This window comes from Nerophis ophidion, unplaced genomic scaffold, assembly GCF_033978795.1.
Source record: "Nerophis ophidion isolate RoL-2023_Sa unplaced genomic scaffold, RoL_Noph_v1.0 HiC_scaffold_60, whole genome shotgun sequence".
In the NCBI taxonomy this organism is placed as follows: Eukaryota; Metazoa; Chordata; class Actinopteri; order Syngnathiformes; family Syngnathidae; genus Nerophis; species Nerophis ophidion.
The window spans coordinates 309164-333194 of NW_026906982.1; the positions used below are offsets into that span (position 1 = coordinate 309164).

At 39.5% G+C, this 24031-nt stretch overlaps 1 protein-coding gene across 9 annotated transcripts in view; it reads right to left on the reverse strand.

The window, feature by feature from the left end:
- Window positions 1–21836, reverse strand: part of LOC133547081 (ankyrin-2-like) — a 150679-nt gene extending 128843 nt beyond the window's left edge. For 7 of the 9 annotated variants that reach the window (XM_061892877.1, XM_061892884.1, XM_061892883.1 and 4 more), the window contains exon 1: window positions 4071–4396. In XM_061892877.1, the coding sequence (XP_061748861.1) occupies window positions 4071–4193 (123 nt within the window). In that variant the 5' untranslated portion in view covers window positions 4194–4396. Of the gene's footprint in view, window positions 1–4070; window positions 4397–17056; window positions 17196–21634 lie in introns of those variants that run through there. The other 2 variants (XM_061892879.1, XM_061892880.1) reach the window with 2 other exon arrangements.
- Window positions 21837–24031: the final 2195 nt, after the last annotated feature.

A 24031-nucleotide genomic window follows, 5' to 3' on the forward strand; every position in this document is an offset into this window, starting at 1 on the left:
GGCAATAAATACTGATAAAGTAGAGGAATGCTCATCAAACACTTATTCGGAACATCCCACAGCTGTGCAGGCTAATTGGGAACAGGTGGGTGCCATGATTGGGTATAAAAGCAGCTTCCATGAAATGCTCAGTGATTCACAAACAAGGATGGGACGAGGGTCACCAATTTGTAAGCAAATTGTCGAACAGTTTTAGAACCACATTTCCAAACGAGCTATTGCAAGGAATTTAGGGATTTTACCATCTACGATCCGTAAAATCATCAAAAGGTTCAGAGAATCTGGATAAATTACTGCACGTAAGCAATGATATTACAGACCTATGATCCCTCAGGCCGTACTGCCTCAAAAACCGACATCAGTGTGTAAACGGTGTCCCCACATGGCCTCAGGAACACTTCATAAAACCACTGTCAGTAACTACAGTTGGTTGCTACATCTGTAAGTTCAAGTTTAAACTCTGCTTCGCAAAGCAAAACCCATTTATCAACAACACCAAGGAACGCCGCTGGCTTCGCTGGGCCCGAGCTCATCTAAGATGGACTGATGCAAAGTGGAAAAGTGTTCTGTGGTCTGACGAGTCCACGTTTCCAATTATATTTGGAAACTGTGGACAAGGTGTCCTCCGGAACAAAGAGGGAAAATAACCATCCGGATTGTTACAGGCGCAAAGTTCAAAAGCCAGCATCTGTGATGGTATGGGGGTGTATTAGTGCCCAACGCATGGGTAACGTACACATCTGTGAAGGCTCCATTAATGCTGAATGGTCCATACAGGTTTTGGAGCAACATATGTTGTCATCCAACAGTTATCATGGACGCCCCTGCTTATTTCAGTAAGGCAATGCCAAGCCACGTGTTACAGCAGCGGGGCTTCGTAGTAAAAGAGTGCGGGTACTTTCTTGGCCCATCTGCAGTCCAGACCTGTCTCCCCTCGAAAATGTGTGGCGCATTATGAAGCCTAAAATACGACAGCAGAGACCCCTGACTGTTGAACGACTGAAGCTCTACATAAAACAAGAATGGGAAAGAATTCCACTTTGAAAGCTTCAACAATTAGTTTCCTCAGTTCCCAAACGTTTATTGAGTGTTGTTCAAAGAAAAGGTGATGTAACACAGTGGTGAACATGCCCTTTCCCAATTACGTTGGAACCAGTTGCACCCAAGAAATTCAAAGTTAATTATTATTTGCAAAAAAAAATTAAGTTTGTGAGTTTGAACATCAAATATCTTGTCTTTGTAGTGCATTTAACTGAATATGGGTTGAAAATTATTTGCAAACCATTGTATTCTGTTTATATTTACATCTAACACAATTTCCCAACTCATATGGAAACGGGGTTTGTAGATCAGGGGTCTCAGACAGGCGGACGTTATTTTGCGGCCCCCACCTTAATATGAAAGTTTCATGTTAGTGCGCCCCGCAAGTTTTATATGAATGGCGCTTGACAGCGTTGTTATTTGGCTCCAAAATGGCTCTTTCAGCGTTCTGGGTTGCCTACCCCTGCGTTAGTGGAAAGGCGACAGAGACGTTGCCATGGAGACGAGGGTTTTCTTGGCTGCAGTCACACCCCGACACCTGTCCGTCAGTAATAACGCTCCCCGATAACCTTGACCAATTCAAACCGTTATTAGTTTTTTTTTATTGTTTAACTTGCATTGCCTCACACGATGAACACTTCATTTATTCCTATATGACGCCGGATAACACTCTTGGAGCCGTCACTTTTTTGCGCTCGCTATCCAGGTACTTTCCCGGCTATTATCCGCCGACCGCCGCATTGTTGTGGGGAGGAAAAAACAACGACACACATTCCGGAAATATTATTTTCCGTGCGTCGGTTAAATACAAATATATTCCACAACCCCAAACATGTCTTTTTTTAGAGCCTGCAGTGAAGAGAAATGTTCGTGACGAGCAAAGACAATTCCAGGAAAAGTGGGAGATGCTATATTTCTTTGCCCGCCCGACGTGTCTTATTTGCACAGAGAAAGTTGCGGTGCACAAAAGATACAATTGAAACGTCATTACACAACTAGACACGCTGAGGAGTATGCAATTTTTTTTAAAGAAATCTTTTCCCACGGCCCAGACTCTGCGTCCAGTGGCTCCCAGGTTAATTGAGTTTGAGACCCCTGATCTAGATTGTGTTTTTTTTTGTTTTTTTCGCCAACAAAAATTACCTTGGCTTTTATTTACATTCGAATATGTTAAGCAGGAGAGCCCTCATGTCACAAGGGGTGTTCTCTTTTTGCCAGGGAATCAGAGTTAGGAGAACATATAATTTAATACGAAAAAATTTGCTCCACATCCAAAGGGTGTTTGTTATTCATCCTTATTCTAAATCGATTAAAAATGTCCACAAATGTAATTAGAAAAAAAAAAAGGAAATAAATGACTTTAGGTCGGGAAATCCCCTGAAGAGCAGGGAAACCTGCGAAACAGGCTTGCAGGGAGGAAATAGCCTCTGTGTTTTATCCTGACCTAACGTATGTATATATATATGTATATATATATATATATATATATATATATATATATATATATATATATATATATATATATATATATATATATATATATATATATATATGTATATATATATATATATATATATATATATATATATATGTATATGTCTTGATTGGATTATCCAGAGAATAGTGCTCGATGCCGTGGTATAGCGCAATATGTATGTGTGGGGAAAAATCACAAAACTACTTTATCTCTACAGAACTGTTTCACGAGGGGTTCCCTCAATCATCAGGAAATGATCTCCTGATGATTAAGGGAACCCTTATATATATATATATATATATATATATATATATATATATATATATATATATATATATATACATATGTACGTGTGGGAAAAATCACAAGACTACTTCATCTCTACAGAACTGTTTCATGAGGGGTTCCCTCAATCATCAATCTCCTGACGATTGAGGGAACCCCTCATGAAACAGTTCTGTAGAGATGGAGTCTTGTGATTCCCCCCCCCCCCCCCCCCCCCCCCACACATATATATATATATATATATATATATATATATATATATATATATATTTTTTGGCCCTGCGATGAGGTGGCGAGGTGGCGACTTGTCCAGGGTGTACCCCGCCTTCCGCCCGATTGTAGCTGAGATAGGCGCCAGCGCCCCCCGCGACCCCGAAAGGGAATAAGCGGTAGAAAATGGATGGATGGATATATATATATTTTTTTTTTTTTTTTTTTTTTCCTAAGTATTTCTTTTTTTATAAACCAAATACATCAAAAATGTATGAATAAACTAATTTTTTTTTTCGTTAAAGTTTTTTTTTTGGCTGGCTTTTTTTGTAACAATTAACTTTTTTAAATAGGTTTTTCAGGCCGTGTCCATGCAACCAGAAATAACTATTTGTAACCTTCTAACCCGTTTTGAAAAAGTCTTAATCATTTTTACCCTACTTAATAATCGTTTGCAAGAATCGGTTTGTAGCCAGAATCATGTCGAATTGAGAATCGATTCTGAATCGGATCGTCACCCCGGAAATCGGAGTCAGAAGAACATATAATACAATACGGAAAAAAAAGCGATCCACATCCTTATTTTCAATCGATTCATACTCTTCAAAAAATCTAGTTAAACTCTGACCACTGAGGGCCACATCCAGAACAACTTCAAGGATACTGAGAGGTAGTTTTGATGTAAATTTTGTAAAAAGGCTCTTATAAAGAAAGTGTGTGGGTGTGTTGAGCACTCACACACATTCAAGCCATGTTAACTTTCAGTTTCGGTCCCCTGCCAAGGTGGACAAATGCATGTTCAGGCAACCAAACAATGACTTTTGCATAGCTTCCCGTGCTATCTGCGAGCTCTCTTACTATTTGGTTTGCTTCCCAGCTTGCCAGCCAGGCGTCATATGATGTCGCTGTCGTAGCACAAAGAGAGGATTTTGCTGGATAAACAACAATTTTGATGTCCAACAGCGACGATGATGAGGTGATGATGGGATGAAGTCACCACGCATGGTTAAAAAAAATGATGGGCGGTGGGATGGTGGATGTTGTTTCTCCCTACTACCTTGCGCTTTGCCTGTTCCCGGGAACGCCGCCGTCTCTCTTTGGCTTTCTCCAGAGCCTTCAGATCGGCAGTTTGATCCATCTCAGACCTGGCCTTCTTAATGTGGGCGGCAGCATGCGCCATGGCTGTGGCTAAAACCGGGCTGCTGATGCCCCGGTCCGAATCCGAAGGAAAATGTCAATAGCTCTAAAACGCGGGACTCTTGGTCGCGAGGCAGGAGACGTTTCCTTTTTAAAGTGACGGACGTGCGCCGGCGTGAGCAACAGGGGCGGCGGGTTATGGGAGGGGAGAGGAGCGGAGAATGTGCCGGAATAAACAGACAGGAGGGAGGCATCTGCAGTGGTCCTTTTTAAAAAGACACACACACACACGGGAAATACCACTTGCATGAATTAGAGGGGTGGACAGAATTGCGGCCTGGGGAAATGATTTTGGGAAGTACCCTGGAATGCCCTCCCGGTAGCAGTTAGAGATGTTACCTCAGTAGAAGCATTTAAGTCCCATTTTAAAGGGGAACATTATCACAATTTCAGAAGGGTTGAAACCAATAAAAATCAGTTCCCAGTGGCTTATTTTATTTTTCAAAGTTTTTTTCAAAATTTTACCCATCATGGAATATCCCGAAAAAAGGCTTTAAAGTGCCTGATTTTCGCTATCTGTAAATCCACCCGTCCATTTTCCTGTGACGTCACATAGTGACGCCAATACAAAGAAACATGGCGGATAGCACAGCAAGATATAGTGACATTAGCTCGGATTCAGACTCTGATTTCAGTGGCTTAAGCGATTCAACAGATTACGCATGTATTGAAATGGATGGTTGGAGTGTGGCGGCAGATAGCGAAAAAGAAATTGAAGAAGAAACTGAAGCTATTGAGCGAATAGCTATTGAAGCTATTCGGCGATCGCCTTCTAACCAACGATTGCATCTTTTGAGCAACTTAAATCTGTCGATTGGTAAGTGTTTGTTTGGCATTAAATGTGAGTGCAGGGAAAGGCTGGATGCAAATATAGCTACAAATCTACATACAGCTAGCCTAAATAGCATGTTAGCATCGATTAGCTGGCAGTCATGCCGCGACCAAATATGTCTGATTAGCACATAAATCAATAACATCAACAAAATTCACCTTTGTGATTTCATTGACTTTATCATTGGAAATGCATCTGCTTTGAGTGTCGCAGGATATCCACACATCTCTGTCGTGGCATCGCTATCGTCAGTAAAATGTGCAGACCAAACGAGGGACTTTCGCATCTTTTGACACTGGTGCAACTTAAATCCGTTGATTGGTATGTGTTTGTTTGGCATTAAATGTGGGTGGAGGGAGAGGCTGGATGCAAATATAGCTACAAATGAGACATAACAATGCAATATGTATATACAGCTAGCCTAAATAGCATTTTAGCATCAATTAGCATGCCGTGCTAATCGATGCACACTCCATTTAAATCAACTTGAATTTGTCCCTGATCGTGTTGTTACACCCTCCGAAACACACCGACGAGGCATGATGTCTCCAAGATACGGAAAACAGTCGAAAAAACAGAAAATAACAGTGCTATTTTCACTTGTGTGTGTGTAATGTGTTTGAGAAAATGGCGGATTGCTTCCCATTGTGACGTCACATGTGAAAGGTCATCGCTCCGACAGCGAACAATTGAAAGGCGGTTAGTTTGCCAAATTCACCCTTTTAGAGTTCGGAAATAAAAAACACTAAAAAAAGGTAGAATGAGGTGAAATCTAACGCGGAAAAGTTGCAATGTTGACACAAAGCTGCCATGCAGGCTGTTTGTGTCAGGCTTGCCACTGACAGTTTGTTTGTGTTTTATTTTTTCCTCTGTGTGTTTAGTATTTCCTGTCCTTAGTATCTGTCAGCACTCTTATTTTGGCTCAGCTTCCTGTTTGTCTCCCTGAGTGCTTTGTTTCCCCTCAGCTGCAGCTGATTGGCACCTGGCCACACCTGGGGTCAATCAGCCCATTTCTATTTGTACCTGCTTTGTCTTCCAGTCAGTGCTGGATTATTGATTTGTCGATGTCACTTCTTGTCGCTCTTGTCGTGTCGTATCTTTGCAGCGTAGCGGTAAGCTATATTTATTTAGATGTTTGTAGCTTACTGTTTTTTGTTCCCTGCTTCCAAGTTTGTTTTCATATTACATTTACAACTTCTGTTTCTTGCTCGATACCTGCTAGCTTCCACGTTAAGCCTTTTTGTTTGTTATCCGCCCACGTGCGCGCTTTTTGTTTGTACCGTTTTGGTTTGTTTTTGTCTAAGTGTTTAATTGAATCATGTTTTCTCACTCCATGCCTGCCTCCATCTCTGCATCTTGGGGTTTGTCACAAACTAACTTTGACAGTTTGTTTTTCTTTATTTTGCCCTTTTTGCCAATGCTAAAAAAAAAAAAAGTTTAAAAAATATTTTTTTTATAATGAATTATTGACCTATTTAGAGTATTGGTAGTAATAGAACTTTTTTTAAGGCTCCAATTAATTGAAATATTTCACTTTATAATGTTTTATGTAGACAATATTATGTGCATATACTGTGTAGTTACCATATAAAAACAGTGTTTTCTTTGACAAAACAGCATAAAACCAACAAAATAATTGTTCAAACGTAAAATCGACAGGTATATCTGAAGTTGATCTCGTAACTTAAGTGTTGAAAGTAAAACAAATAATAAAAATGTATCACTTTGAGTGGGGGACCTTTTGGATCCCAAATATATTTAGTCGGATTTTATTTATTTTTTCACTGTGATTACTCAGAAATAATAATACATTTAAATCAATGGTGTCTGGCGTTATTGATCTTTTTAGGGTTCCAATTACTTCAGATCAAACATTGCTTTCTTAATGTTTTGGGCAATGGGGGAAATACTGCATATTTCAGTTTTACTATAAAAAAACAAAGTTGTGTTTGACTGAAAAGGCATAAAACCTTTATATCAACCTGAAGTTGATATAGAGATTTGCTGTAAGCGTTACATAAAAAATGAAAATAATAATTTGACTTATTTTTAACATGTTAATGACGGTCCCTGGGAGTCCTAAAGGTAAAAAAAAAAGAAAAAAAAAAGAATCCATATAGTTTGTTATGGTTTGAAAATGAAAAATATCATAACGGCCACCGCATGGTTTAATTTTTCTGTGTGTGGCCTTCAGTGGAAAAAGTTCTGACACCCCTGCTCTAGCCTTTAAAAAGACCCTCCACTGTACTCCGATGTTGAAGCATAGTACAATACATCAAGCTGTGCCGCTTCATAGCTTACCAAAGTCCTACTAAAACATTCTGATAGATTTTTGAACGCCGTGTGTAATGTTCTATATTTTCATATGAAATTTTGGTGTTGTTTACTTGAGTCATAAGGCAGTCTGCACATATCTCTTATGTGTGACTGCCATCATATTGCAGTCTACACGTATCTCTAATGTGTGACTGCCATCTACTGGTCACACTTATTTCACCACGTACCAAATAAAATAGCTTCGAAGTAGGTAAGCACGACCAGAATTATCCCGTACAGTAGGCGCACCGGGTTATAAGGCGCACTGTCGAGTTTTGAGTAAATGAAAGGATTTTAAGTGCGCCTTTTAATTCGAATGATACCATACACCATATTATTACCATTATCGATAAGATAATAAAAAAATATAAAATTAATATTTAATTAATACTGTTCAGTTAAGAGCTGTAATGAAAAGACAGTACAAAATGGAAATAAATATGGTTTTTTTTTAATAAATTTAAGTGTAAATAACGTAATAATAATTATAAATAACTGTTATAAAACAGTATAAAAATGAAATGTGATTCGGGTTATCATAAATGAAACAGAATAAAATAACACATGGATGTAAATATTCAATATTCCAGGCTGGTTTTGAAAACATCCCCCCGAGGACACCTCAGTGATGGACGCTCGGACCTCCCGCCCTACTCAACAACACCCGGGAGTTTAACTTTGCTTGCACTGCCTGCAGAGCGGCTCTAGGCCTATAGACACAACAACACTACACCCTGGACAATGAGCATATGCACACATACACTCCCTCCACCCCCACCGCTTGATTCCCTTTAGGGGCGATGGACGGCTGAGTTGCGCTTATACAGTAGCGCCCACTTCCCCCTTTGTTGCAAGTTTTTTGAATTCTATGTAAGTTCTGTATGTGTGCTATGGCTGTGAGTTTTTTTCCCTTGGCCTCAGTCTGGACCCCCTCCCTGGAGTCCATTCTTCTACTGAATATTTTTTTTAACTGAAATTCAGCTCCTCTCTCGAAAACTTCCAGGGACAAATTTTCTACCGAAAATCTCCCGTAATTCAGGCGGAGCTGGAGGCCACGCCCCCTCCAGCTCCATGCGGACCTGAGTGACGTGTCAACAGCCTGTTTTTACATCCGCTTTCCCACAATATAAACAGCGTGCTTGCCCAATGACGTTTTAACTGTAGAATGATCGAGGGCGAATTCTTGGTTTCTTATGTGGGTTTATTGTTAGGCGATTTCATTAACGTCCTCCCAGCGCGGTAACAACACACAACAACAGCAGTCACGTTTTCGTCTACCGTAAAGCAGTTTGTCTGCCGTAAACAGCAATGTTGTGACACTCCTAAACAGGACAATACTGCCATCTACTTTACATGCATATAAGACATTAACATCAACGGCGTTTAGAGAGTGCAGTGCACAACTGCGCACACAACAAGGAGACGAAGCAGAACAACGAAGAAGATACAGCCATGGCGACGCTGACGACGAGTAAGATGAAGAAATATGCTTGGCAGTTCCAAGTCGCAGCTGTGATTGGACCTGAATAGCCTCCGGGAAGAAGTAGTGGACTACCAAGTGCTAGGCAGAGAAGATCTTCCTCAGCAAGAAAAGATTGACCGTTTTTTTGGCCATGCTCGGGAGAGATGGAAGATTCCAGACTGTAGTGCATTTGATGAAAGCACTTTTGTGCGTACCACACAGCAATGCATCATCAGAAATGGTTAGAAAAATAGTGACGGAGAATTGAACAAGGATGTACAATTCAACACTTAACTCAACAATGAGTAGATGAGTGTTATGTGTGTGTATATGTGTAAATAAATGAACACTGAAATTCAAGTATTTCTCATATATATATATATATATATATATATATATATATATATATATAAAAAGCAAGATGGCGGCGCCCGGACGGGCTGCGACACTGCGGTGCTCTTGCTAAAGATGGAACATTTGGCGGAAATGCCGGACAGTTCTGCAAACTTCATGGCTGGCTCGCATCGTGGTCACTCCGTGATCACGTACGACCGCCAGACACTTCTGGATATGGACATATCGGGCCGTTTTGGACTGATAGACACGTGCGTGCTAAACATGCTAACTAGCATGGGAATACGTCGGCGGCTACATCCAGCGGCCTGTGAAGCAGGGGAGTCTAGTAGCAGCGGGGGCCGTCTACGGAGCAGACGCCAGCGGTGTGATCGGAAACGCGGATGCCGAGCGGGGCTTAAAACAAAGCAGAAGGCTAATCCCCACAGAACACCACTTCCCTCCATCCTGAAGACGGATTTAGATGAAAGATGCGAGACTACTGGTCTGGGTAAGGAGTCTGTTAAATTAGAACAAGTTTTTTCTGCTTTGAGTGTTTCAGAGTTGGACATGTGTTTTACCGAGGTGGCAAACTATGATGTGTGCAGTTTATCAAAGCAACAAACAAACAATCGAAAAATCCCCGTTACTGAGGTGGCTAACTATGATGCGTGCAGTTTATCAAAGCAACAAACAAACAATCGGAAAATCCCTGTTACTGAGGAGGCTAACCATGATGCGTGCAGTTTATCAAAGCAACAATCAGACAATCGGAACATTCCCGTCGTATCAATTCCTAAATATGATCGTAATTATACTGAATGCACTGGGCATAATAAACACAACATTATTAATATTGCTACTATGGATAATTTGATCAAAAATTCCCTAAAACAGCCCACTACCTATAATATAGGTTTTTTAAACATAAGATCATTGTCTCCCAAAACGTTGTTAGTTAATGATATTATCAGAGACAACAATCTTAACGTCATCGGTCTCAGTGAAACCTGGCTTAAACCAAACAACTTTTTTGCGCTAAATGAGGCATGTCCTCCTAACTTTACACATGCGCATATTGCCCGTCCGCTTAAAAAGGGGTGGGGGGGTCGCACTAATATACAATGAAAACTTTAACCTTAGTCCTAACATAAATAATAAATATAAATCGTTTGAGGTGCTTACTATGAGGTCTGTCACACCGCTGCCTCTACACCTGGCTGTTATCTACCGCCCCCCAGGGCCCTATTCGGACTTTATCAATGAATTCTCAGAGTTCGTTGCTGATCTAGTGACACACGCCGATAATATAATCATAATGGGGGACTTTAATATCCATATGAATACCCCATCGGACCCACCGTGCGTAGCGCTCCAGACTATAATTGATAGCTGTGGTCTCACACAAATAATAAATGAACCCACGCATCGCAACGGTAATACGATAGACCTAGTGCTTGTCAGGGGTATCACCGCTTCCAAAGTTACGATACTCCCGTATACTAAAGTATTGTCCGATCATTACCTTATAAAATTCGAGGTTCAGACGCATGTTCGTCAAACTAATAATAATAATAACTGCTATAGCAGCCGCAACATTAATACAGCCACAACGACAACTCTTGCTGACCTACTGCCCTCGGTAATGGCACCATTCCCAAAATATGTGGGCTCTATTGATAACCTCACTAACAACTTTAACGACGCCCTGCGCGAAACCATTGATAACATAGCACCGCTAAAGTTAAAAAAGGCTCCAAAAAAGCGCACCCCGTGGTTTACTGAAGAAACTAGAGCTCAGAAATTATTATGCAGAAAGCTGGAACGCAAATGGCGCACGACTAAACTTGAGGTGCACCATCAAGCATGGAGTGATGGTTTAATAACTTATAAACGCATGCTTACCTTAGCTAAAGCTAATTATTACTCAAATCTCATCCACCGTAATAAAAACGATCCTAAATTTTTGTTTAGTACGGTAGCATCGCTAACCCAACAAGGGACTCATTCCAGTAGCTCCACCCACTCAGCTGATGACTTTATGCAATTCTTTAGTAAGAAAATTGAAGTCATTAGAAAGGAGATTAAAGACAATGCGTCCCAGCTACAACGGGGTTCTATTAACACTGACACGATGGTATATACGGCGGATACTGCCCTCCAAAATAGTTTCTCTCGTTTTGAGGAAATAACATTAGAGGAATTGTTACAACGTGTAAATGGAATAAAACAAACAACATGTTTACTTGACCCTCTTCCTGGGAAACTGATCAAGGAGCTCTTTGTATTATTAGGTCCATCAGTGCTAAATATTATAAACTTATCACTTTCCTCGGGCACTGTTCCCCTAGCATTCAAAAAAGCGGTTATTCATCCTCTTCTTAAAAGACCTAACCTCGATCCTGACCTCATGGTAAACTACCGACCGGTGTCTCACCTTCCCTTTATTTCAAAAATCCTCGAAAAAATTGTTGCGGAGCAGTTAAATGAACACTTAGCGTCTAACAATCTATGTGAAACCTATCAATCCGGTTTCAGAGCAAATCACTCGACGGAGACAGCCCTCGCAAAAATGACTAATGATCTATTGCTAACGATGGATTCTGATGCGTCATCTATGTTGCTGCTCCTCGATCTTAGCGCTGCTTTCGATACTGTCGATCATAATATTTTATTAGAACGTATCAAAACACGAATTGGTATGTCAGACTTAGCCCTGTCTTGGTTTAACTCTTATCTTACTGATAGGATGCAGTGTGTCTCCCATAACAATGTGACCTCGGACTACGTTAAGGTAACGTGTGGAGTTCCCCAGGGTTCGGTCCTTGGCCCTGCACTCTTCAGCATCTACATGCTGCTGCTAGGTGACATCATACGCAAATACGGTGTTAGCTTTCACTGTTATGCTGATGACACCCAACTCTACATGCCCCTAAAGCTGACCAACATGCCGGATTGTAGTCAGCTGGAGGCGTGTCTTAATGAAATTAAACAATGGATGTCCGGTAACTTTTTGCAACTCAACGCCAAAAAAACGGAAATGCTGATTATCGGTCCTGCTAGACACCGAACTCTATTTAATAATACAACTCTAACATTTGACAACCAAACAATTAAACAAGGCGACACGGTAAAAAATCTGGGTATTATCTTCGACCCAACTCTCTCCTTTGAGGCACACATTAAAAGCGTTACTAAAACGGCCTTCTTTCATCTCCGCAATATCGCTAAAATTCGCTCCATTCTGTCCACTAAAGACGCTGAGATCATTATCCATGCGTTTGTTACGTCTCGCCTCGACTACTGTAACGTATTATTTTCGGGTCTCCCCATGTCTAGCATTAAAAGATTACAGTTGGTACAAAATGCGGCTGCTAGACTTTTGACAAGAACAAGAAAGTTTGATCACATTACGCCTGTACTGGCTCACCTGCACTGGCTTCCTGTGCACTTAAGATGTGACTTTAAGGTTTTACTACTTACGTATAAAATACTACACGGTCTAGCTCCATCCTATCTTGCCGATTGTATTGTACCATATGTCCCGGCAAGAAATCTGCGTTCAAAGGACTCCGGCTTATTAGTGATCCCCAAAGCCCAAAAAAAGTCTGCGGGCTGTAGAGCTTTTTCATTTCGGGCTCCAGTACTCTGGAATGCCCTCCCGGTAACAGTTCGAGATGCCACCTCAGTAGAAGCATTTAAGTCTCACCTTAAAACTCATTTGTATACTCTAGCCTTTAAATAGACTCCCTTTTTAGACCAGTTGATCTGCCGTTTCTCTTCTTTTTCTTCTATGTCCCACTCTCCTTTGTGGAGGGAGTCCGGTCCGATCCGGTGGCCATGTACTGCTCGCCTGTGTATCGGCTGGGGACATCTCTGCGCTGCTGATCAGCCTCCGCTTGGGATGGTTTCCTACTGGCTCCGCTGTGAACGGGACTCTCGCTGCTGTGTTGGATCCGCTTTGGACTGGACTCTCGCGACTGTGTTGGATCCATTAAGGATTGATCTTTCACAGTATCATGTTCTCATATGTTCTCATAGTCATCAGTATCATCAGTATCACAGTATCATGTTCTCATAGTCATCATTGTGACCGACGTCCCACTGGGTCATTATTGTCACCGATGTCCCACTGGGTGTGAGTTTTCCTTGCCCTTATGTGGGCCTACCGAGGATGTCGTAGTGGTTTGTGCAGCCCTTTGAGACACTAGTGATTTAGGGCTATATAAGTAAACATTGATTGATTGATTGATATATATATATATATATATATATATATATATATATATATATATATGTATATATATATATATATATATATATATATATATATATATATAATGTATATTCATACATTCATTCACTTAAAGTCAAGTATTTCTTATATATATACATATGAAATACTTGACTTGGTGAATTCTAGCTGTAAATATACTCCTCCCCTCTTAACCACGCCCCCAACCACGCCCCTGCCCCAATCACGCACCCGCCACCCCACTACCCCAACCTGCCGAAATCGGAAGTCTCAAGGTTTTCAAGTATGGTGACGAAAACCAAGGAGCTGGTTGTGGACCTGGGAAGGAGGACTACTCCGGCGAACCCTGTTTCCATCAAGGGGGTGGATGTGGACATGGTTGAGGATGATAAATACCTTGGAGTACACATGGACCACAAGCTGAATGGGTCAAAACACGCTGAGGCACTCTCAAAGAAGGGTCACCGTCTCTACTTCCTCAGGAGGCTAGGATCCTTCAACGTTCTTGTACGCCGTGGCCTGCTGGGGTAGCGGACTGAGAGCGGGGGACGCAAACAGACTGGACAAGTTGGTAAGGTAGGCCAGTAACGTGGCGGGAGTGGAGCTAGACTCTCTGGCGGTGGTGTCAGAGAGGAGGAGTCTAGCAAAGCTCTTAGCCATTATGGACAACACCTCCCACCCACTACACTCGGACCTGGCAGAGAGAATGAGCACATCCTGTGGAAGGCTCAGACTCCCTAAATGCAACACGGAACGACACTGGAGGTTCTTTATATCGACAGCCGTCAGACTGTATAATGCATATGTTCCTTCTTGACTGCACTTAAATGTTTAATGGATATATATTATTCACATGTGAATAATGCTGTATAATAGATTGTATTTGTTATTCACATGTGAATAATGCTGTATAATAGACTGTATTTGTTATTCACATGTGAATAATGCTGTATAATAGACTGCATTTATGTTATTCACATGTGAAAAATGCTGTATAATAGACTATTTATGGTATTCACATGTGAATAATGTCGTATAATAGACTGTATTTATGCTATTCACATGTGAATAATGCTGTATACTAGACTATATATTATTCACATGTGAATAATGCTGTATAATAGACTGTACTTGTTATTCACATGTGAATAATGCTGTATAATAGACTGCATTTGTTATTCACATGTGAATAATGCTGTATAATAGACTGTATTTGTTATTCACATGTGAATAATGCTGTATAATAGACTGCATTTATGTTATTCACATGTGAGTAATGCTGTATAATAGACTGTATTTGTTATTCACATGTGAAAAATGCTCTATAATAGATTATTTATGGTATTCACGTGTGAATAATGTCGTAAAATAGACTGTATTTATGCTATTCACATGTGAATAATGCTGTATAATAGACTGTATTCACCATATTCACATGTGAATAATGCTGTATAATGGACTGTATTCACCATATTCACATGTGAATAATGCTGTTATTCACATGTGAATAATGCTGTGTAATAGACTGTATTTATGTTATTCACATGTGTATAATGCTGTATAATAGACTGTATTTGTTATTCACATGTGAATAATGCTGTATAATAGACTGTATTTGTTATTCAAATGTAAATATTGCTGTATAATTTACTCACATGTAAATAATGTTGTATAATATACTTTATTTATATTATTCAAATGTAAATATTGCTGTATATTAAACTGTATTTATGTTATTCACATATGAATAATGCTGTATATTAGACTGTATTTATGTTATTCACATGTGAATAATGCTGTATAATAGACTGTATTCATGTTATTCACATGTGAAAAATGCTGTATAATAGACCGTATTTATGTTATTCACATGTAAATAATGCTGTATAATAGACTTTATATTATTCATGTATGAATTATGCTGTATATTAGACTGTATTTATGTTAATCACATGTAAATAATGCCCTATAATAGACTGTATTTGTTATTCACATGTGAATAATGCTGTATAATAGACTTTATTTATTTTATTCACATATGAATAATGCTGTATATTAGACTGTATTTATGTTATTCACATGTGAATAATGCTGTATAATAGACTGTATTTTTTATTCACATGTGAATAATGCTGTATAATAGACTGTATTTATGTTATTCACATGTGAATAATGCCGTATAATAGACTGTATTTGTTATTCACATGTGAATAATGCTGTAAAATAGACTTTATTTGTTTTATTCACATATGAATAATGCTGTATATTAGACTGTATTTATGTTATTCACATGTGAATAATGCTGTATAATAGACTGTATTTGTTATTCACATGTGAATAATGCTGTATAATAGACTATATTTATGGTATTCACATGTGAATAATGTCGTATAATACACTGTATGTTATTCACATGTGAATAATGCTATATAATGGACTGTATTCACCATATTCACATGTGAATAATGCTGTATAATAGACTATGTTATTCACATGTGAACAATGCTGTATAATAGACTGTATTTATGTTATTCACATGTGAATAATGCTGTATAATAGACTGTATTTATGTTATTCACATGTGAATAATGCTTTATGATAGACAGTATTTGTTATTCACATGTGAATAAAGCTGTATAATGGACTGTATGTATGTTATTCACATGTGAATAATGCTGTATAATAGACTGTATTTATGTTATTCACATATGAATAATGCTGTAAAATAGACTATTTGTTATTCACATGTGAATAATGCTGTATAATAGACTATTTATGGTATTCACATGTGTATAATGCCGTATAATAGACTGTATTTATGTTATTCACATGTGAATAATGCTGTATAATAGACTGTATTTGTTATTCACATGTAAATATTGTTGTATAATAGACTGTATTTATGTTATTCACATGTAAATAATGCTGTATTATAGACTTTATTTGTTATTCAGATGTAAATATTGTTGTATAATAGACTGTATTTATGTTATTCACTTGTGAATAATGCTGTATAATAGACTATATTATTCACATATGAATAATGCTGTATAATAGACTATTTATATTATTCACATATGAATAATGCTGTATATTAGACTGTTGTTCACATGTGAATATTGTTGTATAATAGACTGTATTTATGTTATTCACATGAGAATAATGCTGTATAATAGACTGTATTTATATTATTCACATATGAATAAAGCTGTATATTAGACTGTATTTATGTTATTCACGTGAATAATTCCATATAATAGATATATAATAAAATTATATAATACTGTATCTATATTATTCACATGTAAAAAATACCCAGTGTGAACGAACTTCGGTGCGGAATTTCCCCCTGGGATCAATAAAGTGCTTTATATTCTATTTTATTCCATTCTAGTAAGTTCTGTACTTAGTTTTTCATCGCCTCCATCGTTGCAAAAGCTTGGGGATTGACTTACAGTCGGTGTTTTTGGAACTATGCAGCGTCGGTATTTTTAAAACCTTATTTTACGAGTCTATTGATACCAGAATCTATTTTAGTTGGCATGAAAAACAACCAAAAAAATAAGCATCAAAGCACAAAAATTGATGTCACTCCCTAAGCTTTTGGCCATTTTACTGTTCAAAACCTAAAATGACAAAACCTCTTACCTGTCCCGACTCACCGACCACCATGTCTACAATCACGGATGCTCCCCAAAATTAAAACCAGGGCTGCCCTTTTCATGGAATTACCTTTCGGTGTATAGTGCATAACTTGGCGTATAAGATGTCCCAAAAAAAAAAAGGAGATGAAGAAGAAACCTAAATGCCAGACCCAGGTGGATTAGTGAGTTTGAGGTATTAACACACATGGGCGTGAACAACACTAAGTGTGTATTCTTAGAGCGGAGGATTAAGTCTTTTCTACTGACCTAGAAACAATGTGATTCAATAAGGGGATAGAGGTGAGTGCTAGAACCTGTAGTACACCTTTAAAAACAAATAGAATTGTGTCATGATGATATGATACAAAAAAAATCCAAAATTAGATGGAAGAATATCAGAATTTGGTTCTTATTGTCTCTGACATACAACACTGTCCTTTCAATCATTCCCAAAAGACTTTGTGATTAAGTCTACATCACATAAAGTTAAAGTGCCAACGATTGTCACACACTCACGAGGTGTGGCGAAATTATTCTCTGCATTTGACCCATCACCCTTGATCACCCCCTGGGAGGTGAGGGGAGCAGTGAGCAGCAGCGGTGGCCGTGGCAGGGAATCATTTTTGGTGATTAAACCCCCATTTCCTACCCTTGATGCTGAATGCCAAGCAGGGAGGTAATGGGTTCCATATTTATAGTCTTTGGTATGACTCGGCCGGGGTTTGAACTGACAACCTACCGATCACCGGGTAGGTGATAACAGGAGTTAGAAACATTCTGCTCACAGAAGGTGACCAGAAAAGATGGTGCTATATTTGTTTGATGTTTGTAACTTACCGCCCTGCTTCCAGTTTGTACAACTTCTGTTTTCCTGCTCGCTACCCGATAGCTTCCACGCTAGGTCCCTTTTTGTTTTTGCTAGCTTCCATGCTGAGTCTCCTTTTTGTTTTCTAGCTCCCATGCTAGCTCCCTTAGTTTGTTATCCGCCCACGTGCGCGCTTTTGGTTGTACCCCTTTTGTTTGTTCTTGTTTAATTTTAATTAGATCATGTTTTCTCACTCCATGCCTGCCTCCATCTCTGTATCTTGGTGTTCGTCACAAACTAACTCTGACAAATTTGTAAATGGCGCGTTAGTAATGTTAGCTCCTGTTGTTGTGTAGCTATCATAGCCTTCTACTGTAAACAGCATCACCATCCTACGGAAAAATATACATTTTTAATTTCTTAAAAACTAGTTTTACTTGGATCAGTGCCTACTGTGTTCGGCAATGGTCTATATATGGTTATATATAGTTCGTTGATACCGGTCGCAGGCCGTGCGTTTCCCACCTAGGCCTTCAGTGATGTCCGACTTCAATGATTACTTCTCAAAATACCATCGTTCATGTCCCCACATGACCATTGCTGGAGAAATACCAAACAGAAACACATATGGAAGAATGTCCGAAATAGCTTTATTGTCTGAGACACCACGTCTCCCACATACAACACTGTCCTTTCAAACTTTTCCTAAAAGACTACGCATTTTAGCCGCCTACAAATAACAGGAGTTGGAAATATTCTGCTCACAGAAAGTGACCAGAATGACATTTGGAATGCTAACGTAGGGGATTCTGACTATTCTGGACTGGTAGTAGTTGATCCACAGCGATGGTTCTGCCACACCCTCAATGGATTGGCTTTGACAGTTAGGATTGTTTGTTTGCATCTGAACAGTTGTTTTTCTCACTATGATAGGGAAAAAACATCTTTACCTAGGCACACCCTCCTGGTTTTGGAGTATAAATATTTGGGGTTTTGGCACCTGCCGCTGGACTAGATTTGACCTATCTATGTCTGACACTAGATCCGACCAATCTAAGTCTAAGACTAGATCTGACCAATCTAAGTCCAAGATTAGATCTGGCCAATCTAAGACTAGGATTTGGGTCTGTCCGATCTAAGTCTAAGACTTGATCTGACCAATCTAAGTCCAAGGCTTGATTTGACCAATCTTGTCAGGCTTGCCACTGACAGTTTGTTTGTGTTTTAGTTTTTCCTCTGTGTGTTTACTATTTCCTGACCTTAGTTCCTGTCAGCACTCTTATTCTGGTTCAGCTTCCTGTTTGTCTCCCCGAGTGCTTTGTTTCCACTCAGATGCGGCTGATTGGCACATGGCCACACCTGGCGTCAATCCGCTCCTATTTTACCTGCTTTGTTCCACCAGTCGGTGCTGGTTTATTGTCGCTCTCGTGTCATGTATTATCGCTCCTGTCATGTCGTACCTTGTTGTGTCTTTGCAGCGTAGCGGTAAGCTTTATTCGTAACTTACTGTTTTTTTGTTCCCTGCTTCCAGTTTGTTCTTTTATTTTACAAGTACAACTTCTGTTTTCCTGCTCGCTACCCGCTAGCTTCCACGCTATGCCGCTTTTTGTTTTTGCTAGTTTCCATGCTAGCTCCCTTAGTTTGTTATCCGCCCACTTGCGCGCTTTTGGTTGTACCCCTTTTGTTTGTTCTTTTTTCGTTTGAATTAAATCATGTTTTCTCACTCCATGCCTGCCTCCATCTCTGCATTTTGGGGTTCGTCACATTTAACTCTGACAAATCTAAGTCCAAGACTAGATCTGACCAATATAAGTGTAAGACTAGATATGACCAATCTAGGTCCAAAACTAGATCTGACCAATCTAAGACTAAGACTTGATCTGACCAATCTAAGTCCAAGACTATATATATATATATATATATATATATATATATATATATATATATATATATATATATATATATATATATATATATATATATAAGGGGTCTCAAACATGCGGCCCGCAAGACGTTATTTTGCGGCCCGCACCTTGATGTGAAAGTTTAATGTTGGAGCGGCCTGTGAGTTTTATCTGAATGGCACTTTACAGCGTCATACTTGTATACCCTCGATTTTTCTAGGAGACTCCCAATTTTCACTACCCCTCTAGGGGTAACCATTCTCCCGAATTTCACCCAAACAACAATATTCAGGGGACACCGTTGTAGCACTGACTTCAGCGTCCTCTACAACCTGTACAAACAGCGTCCCAGCCCAGCAACATGATGTATTTGGCTACTGTAGACGCAAAAAGTGACTGCAAGACATAGTTGTTCAACAGCCACACAGGTCACACTGAGGGTGGCCGTATAAACAACTTTAACACTGTTACAAATGAGCGCCATACTGTGAACCCACACCAAACAAGAATGACAAACACATTTTGGGAGAACATCCGCACCGTAACACAACATAAACACAACATAAACACAACAGAAATACCCAGAATCCTATGCAGCCCTAACTCTTATGGGCTACAATATACACCTCCGACCCACCCAACTCCGCACCCAACATGTGACTGGGCCGGCACACCGTTAGTATGGTGGAAAAGCGGACGAGACGGCAGGTTGTAGAGGACAGTGCAATCACGGCACGCCCTTAATATTGTTGACCAGGTGAAAACCGGGAGAATGAATGCACCTGGAGATTGTCGGGAGGGGCACTGATATCTGGGTGTTTCCCGGAAAAATCGCGAGTGTTGGCAAGTATTTTGCCATTGCGGGAAAGCCATGCAAAAAAGGTGAATTCGTTAAAAAGTGCATGTTAGATTTTTTAAAGAAATCTTTTCTTGCGGCCCAGCCTCACCCAGTTTCTGCATCCAGTGGCCCCCAGGTAAATTGAATTTGAGACCCCATATATATATATATATATATATATATATATACATACATACATACATACATATATCTACATATATTGTGTATACATGTATATACACATTCATACATATAAATATTACATATATATAGATATTTATATACATACATATATATACACACGCATTATATATTTATATATACATACATATACACACACGCACACACACACACACACACATATATATATATACATACATACATATATATAAATACATACATATACCTACATGTATATAGATATTGTGTATATATGTATATACACTTGCATACGTATAGATATTGTATATATATATATATATATACACACATATGCATATTTTATGTATATATATATGTATCTATATATATATATATATATATATATATATATATATATATATATACAAACATATGCATATTTTCTGTATATATATGTATGTATATATATATATATATATATATATATATATATATACATACATACTGTACAGTATATACAGTATGTTTTTCTGATATAAATGTGATTTTCTGGGAAGAAAAAAAATACAGTAAAATATGACATTTTCCAAATGCATGTGTGTTGTCAAACTGGACAAGATACACAAAACCCCTTCAAGCGCGCCAGGATGCTGCTGATGTTGTTGCAAAAATGATGAAATGAACACAAAGGGGGTCGCTGAAGGCGGACCCACCCTGTCAATTGAGAGAGTCCCTTCTTCTCCTGCTAATACTACTACTACTACAACTAATACTACTACTACTACTACTACTACTACTACTACTACTACTACTCACCACCTTGTTAGAAATATTACAAAAAACGTGTAGTAAAAATAACAATCATCACAACAAAAAAAACATCCAGTCATCTACCTTCTTGGGTTTCTTCCTCCTCTGTCCTAGACCGTTAAGACGATCGCTGGGGTCAAGTCTATAGTGGTAGTCCTCATTCATTGCCGAGCAAAATGGGGGGGGGAAAAAACCAACAAAAATATCACTCTTCTGTCTTTTTTTATATTAACTTGTATCACCCCCCTACTCTTCACTGCCCCCTTCAGTGTGACATAGTATCAAGGCATAGTGTAAATAATAATAAAGTCAATAAAAACAACAGTAATAGCGACAATAATAATAAGGCGGACAAAGGTGCTGGTGGAGCGGGTGTATGGAGGCTGGGTTGTGGGCAGAGCAGAGCAGGGAGGTGGCCCTAGGGGGGGAGGGGGAGATGTGGAAAACACAATGGTGTTGCCATGGCAGCAGATGTCACCAGTATTGAGCTGGAAGACCGCCTAAGAGCAAAACAGCGCATGCCTGTCAATTATTCACAATATTATGTCGCGCCCCCCCCCCCCCTCCTTTCTAACAATATTATGATTATTTGCACCGTTATTATTATTAGTTGTGTATTGTGAGACTTCCATTATTGAAATATATATCATCACCAACTCTAAAATCCCTTCACTGGCTTCCTGTTCCACTCAGGATTTAATACAACGTTTCCCTACTAACTCACCAGTGCGTCCGTGGAAATGCCCTCCTCCACACTCAAAGAACTACTCACCCCCAAATCCTCCAAACGACACCTCTGCTCCAAACAGGCTAACGTCCTCCAACCTCCAAGGAAAAAGCTACGAAGTATGAGAGACTGGGATTTCTGCGCTCGCCCTGACTACCTGAGGGCACCACAGACTGTGGATGCTTTTTAAAAAAAAGGCTTAAAAACCCTTCTTTTACAAAAGCCTTTTTATAGATATATGCATACTAGTTCTAGCTGTTAGGCTGTTTTAGTTTTTATATTTTATTTATTTTTATTGTCTTTTTATTATTATTTGAATACACTGTAGCACAGGGGTCTCAAACTCAGTTTACCTGGGGGCCACTGGATGCAGAAACTGGGTGAGGCTGGGCCGCAAGAAAAGATTTCTTTAAAAAAATCTAACATGCACTTTTTAACGAATTCACCTTTTTTGTATGGCTTTCCCGCAATACTTGCCAACACTCGCGGTCTTTCCGGGAAACACCCGGATATCAGTGCCCCTCCCGACAATCTCCAGGGGCATTCATTCTCCCGGTTTTTACCTGGTCAACAATGTTAAGCCCTTTAGCGTCCTCTACAACCTGCCGTCTCGTCCGCTTTTCCACCATACTAACAGTGTGCCGGCCCAGTCACATGTTGGGGGTGGAGTTGGGTGGGTTGGGGGTGTATATTGTAGCCCGTAAGAGTTAGGGCTGCATGGGATTCTGGGTATTTGTACTGGTGTGTTTATGTTGTGTTACGGTGCGGATGTTCTCCCAAAATGTGTTTGTCATTCTTGTTTGGTGTGGGTTCACAGTGTGGCACATATTTGTAACAGTGTTAAAGTTGTTTATACGGCCACCCTCAGTGTGACCTGTATGGCTGTTGAACACACTCGCTGCGGGACTTTTTAAAAAAAGCCTTTTTATAGATATATTCATACTAGTTCTAGCTATTAGGCTGTACTAGTTTTTATATTTTATTTATTTTTATTGTCTTTTTATCATTATTATTATTATTTTCGGTATTTTTATTTTAATACACTTTAGCACAGGGGTGTCAAACTTAATTTACCTGGGGGCCACTGGATACAGAAACTGGGTGAGGCTGGGCCGCAAGAAAAGATTTCTTTAAAAAATCTAACATGCACTTTTTAACGAATTCACCTTTTTTGTATGGCTTTCCCGCAATGGCAACATACTTGCCAACACTCGCGATCTTTCCGGGAAACACCCGGATATCAGTGCCCCTCCCGACAATCTCCAGGGGCATTCATTCTCCCGCTTTTCACCTGGTCAACAATATTAAGGGCGTGCCGTGATTGCACTGCCTTTAGCGTCCTCTACAACCTGCCGTCTCGTCCGCTTTTCCACCATACTATGTGTGCCGGCCCAGTCACGTGTTGGGGGTGTATATTGTAGCCCGTAATAGTTAGGGCTGCATGGGATACTGGGTATTTGTTCTGTTGTGTTAATGTTGTGTTACGGTGTGGATGTTCTCCCAAAATGTGTTTGTCATTCTTGTTTGGTGTCGGTTCACAGTGTGGCGCTTATTTGTAACAGTGTTAAAGTTGTTTATACGGCCACCCTCAGTGAGACCTGTGTGGCTGTTGAACATCTATGTCTTGCAGTTACTTTTTGCATCTACAGAAGCCAAATACATAATTTTGCTGGGCTGGGACGCTGTTTGTACAGGTTGTAGAGGACGCTGAAGGCAGTGCTACAACGGTGTCCCCTGAATATTGTTGTTTGCGT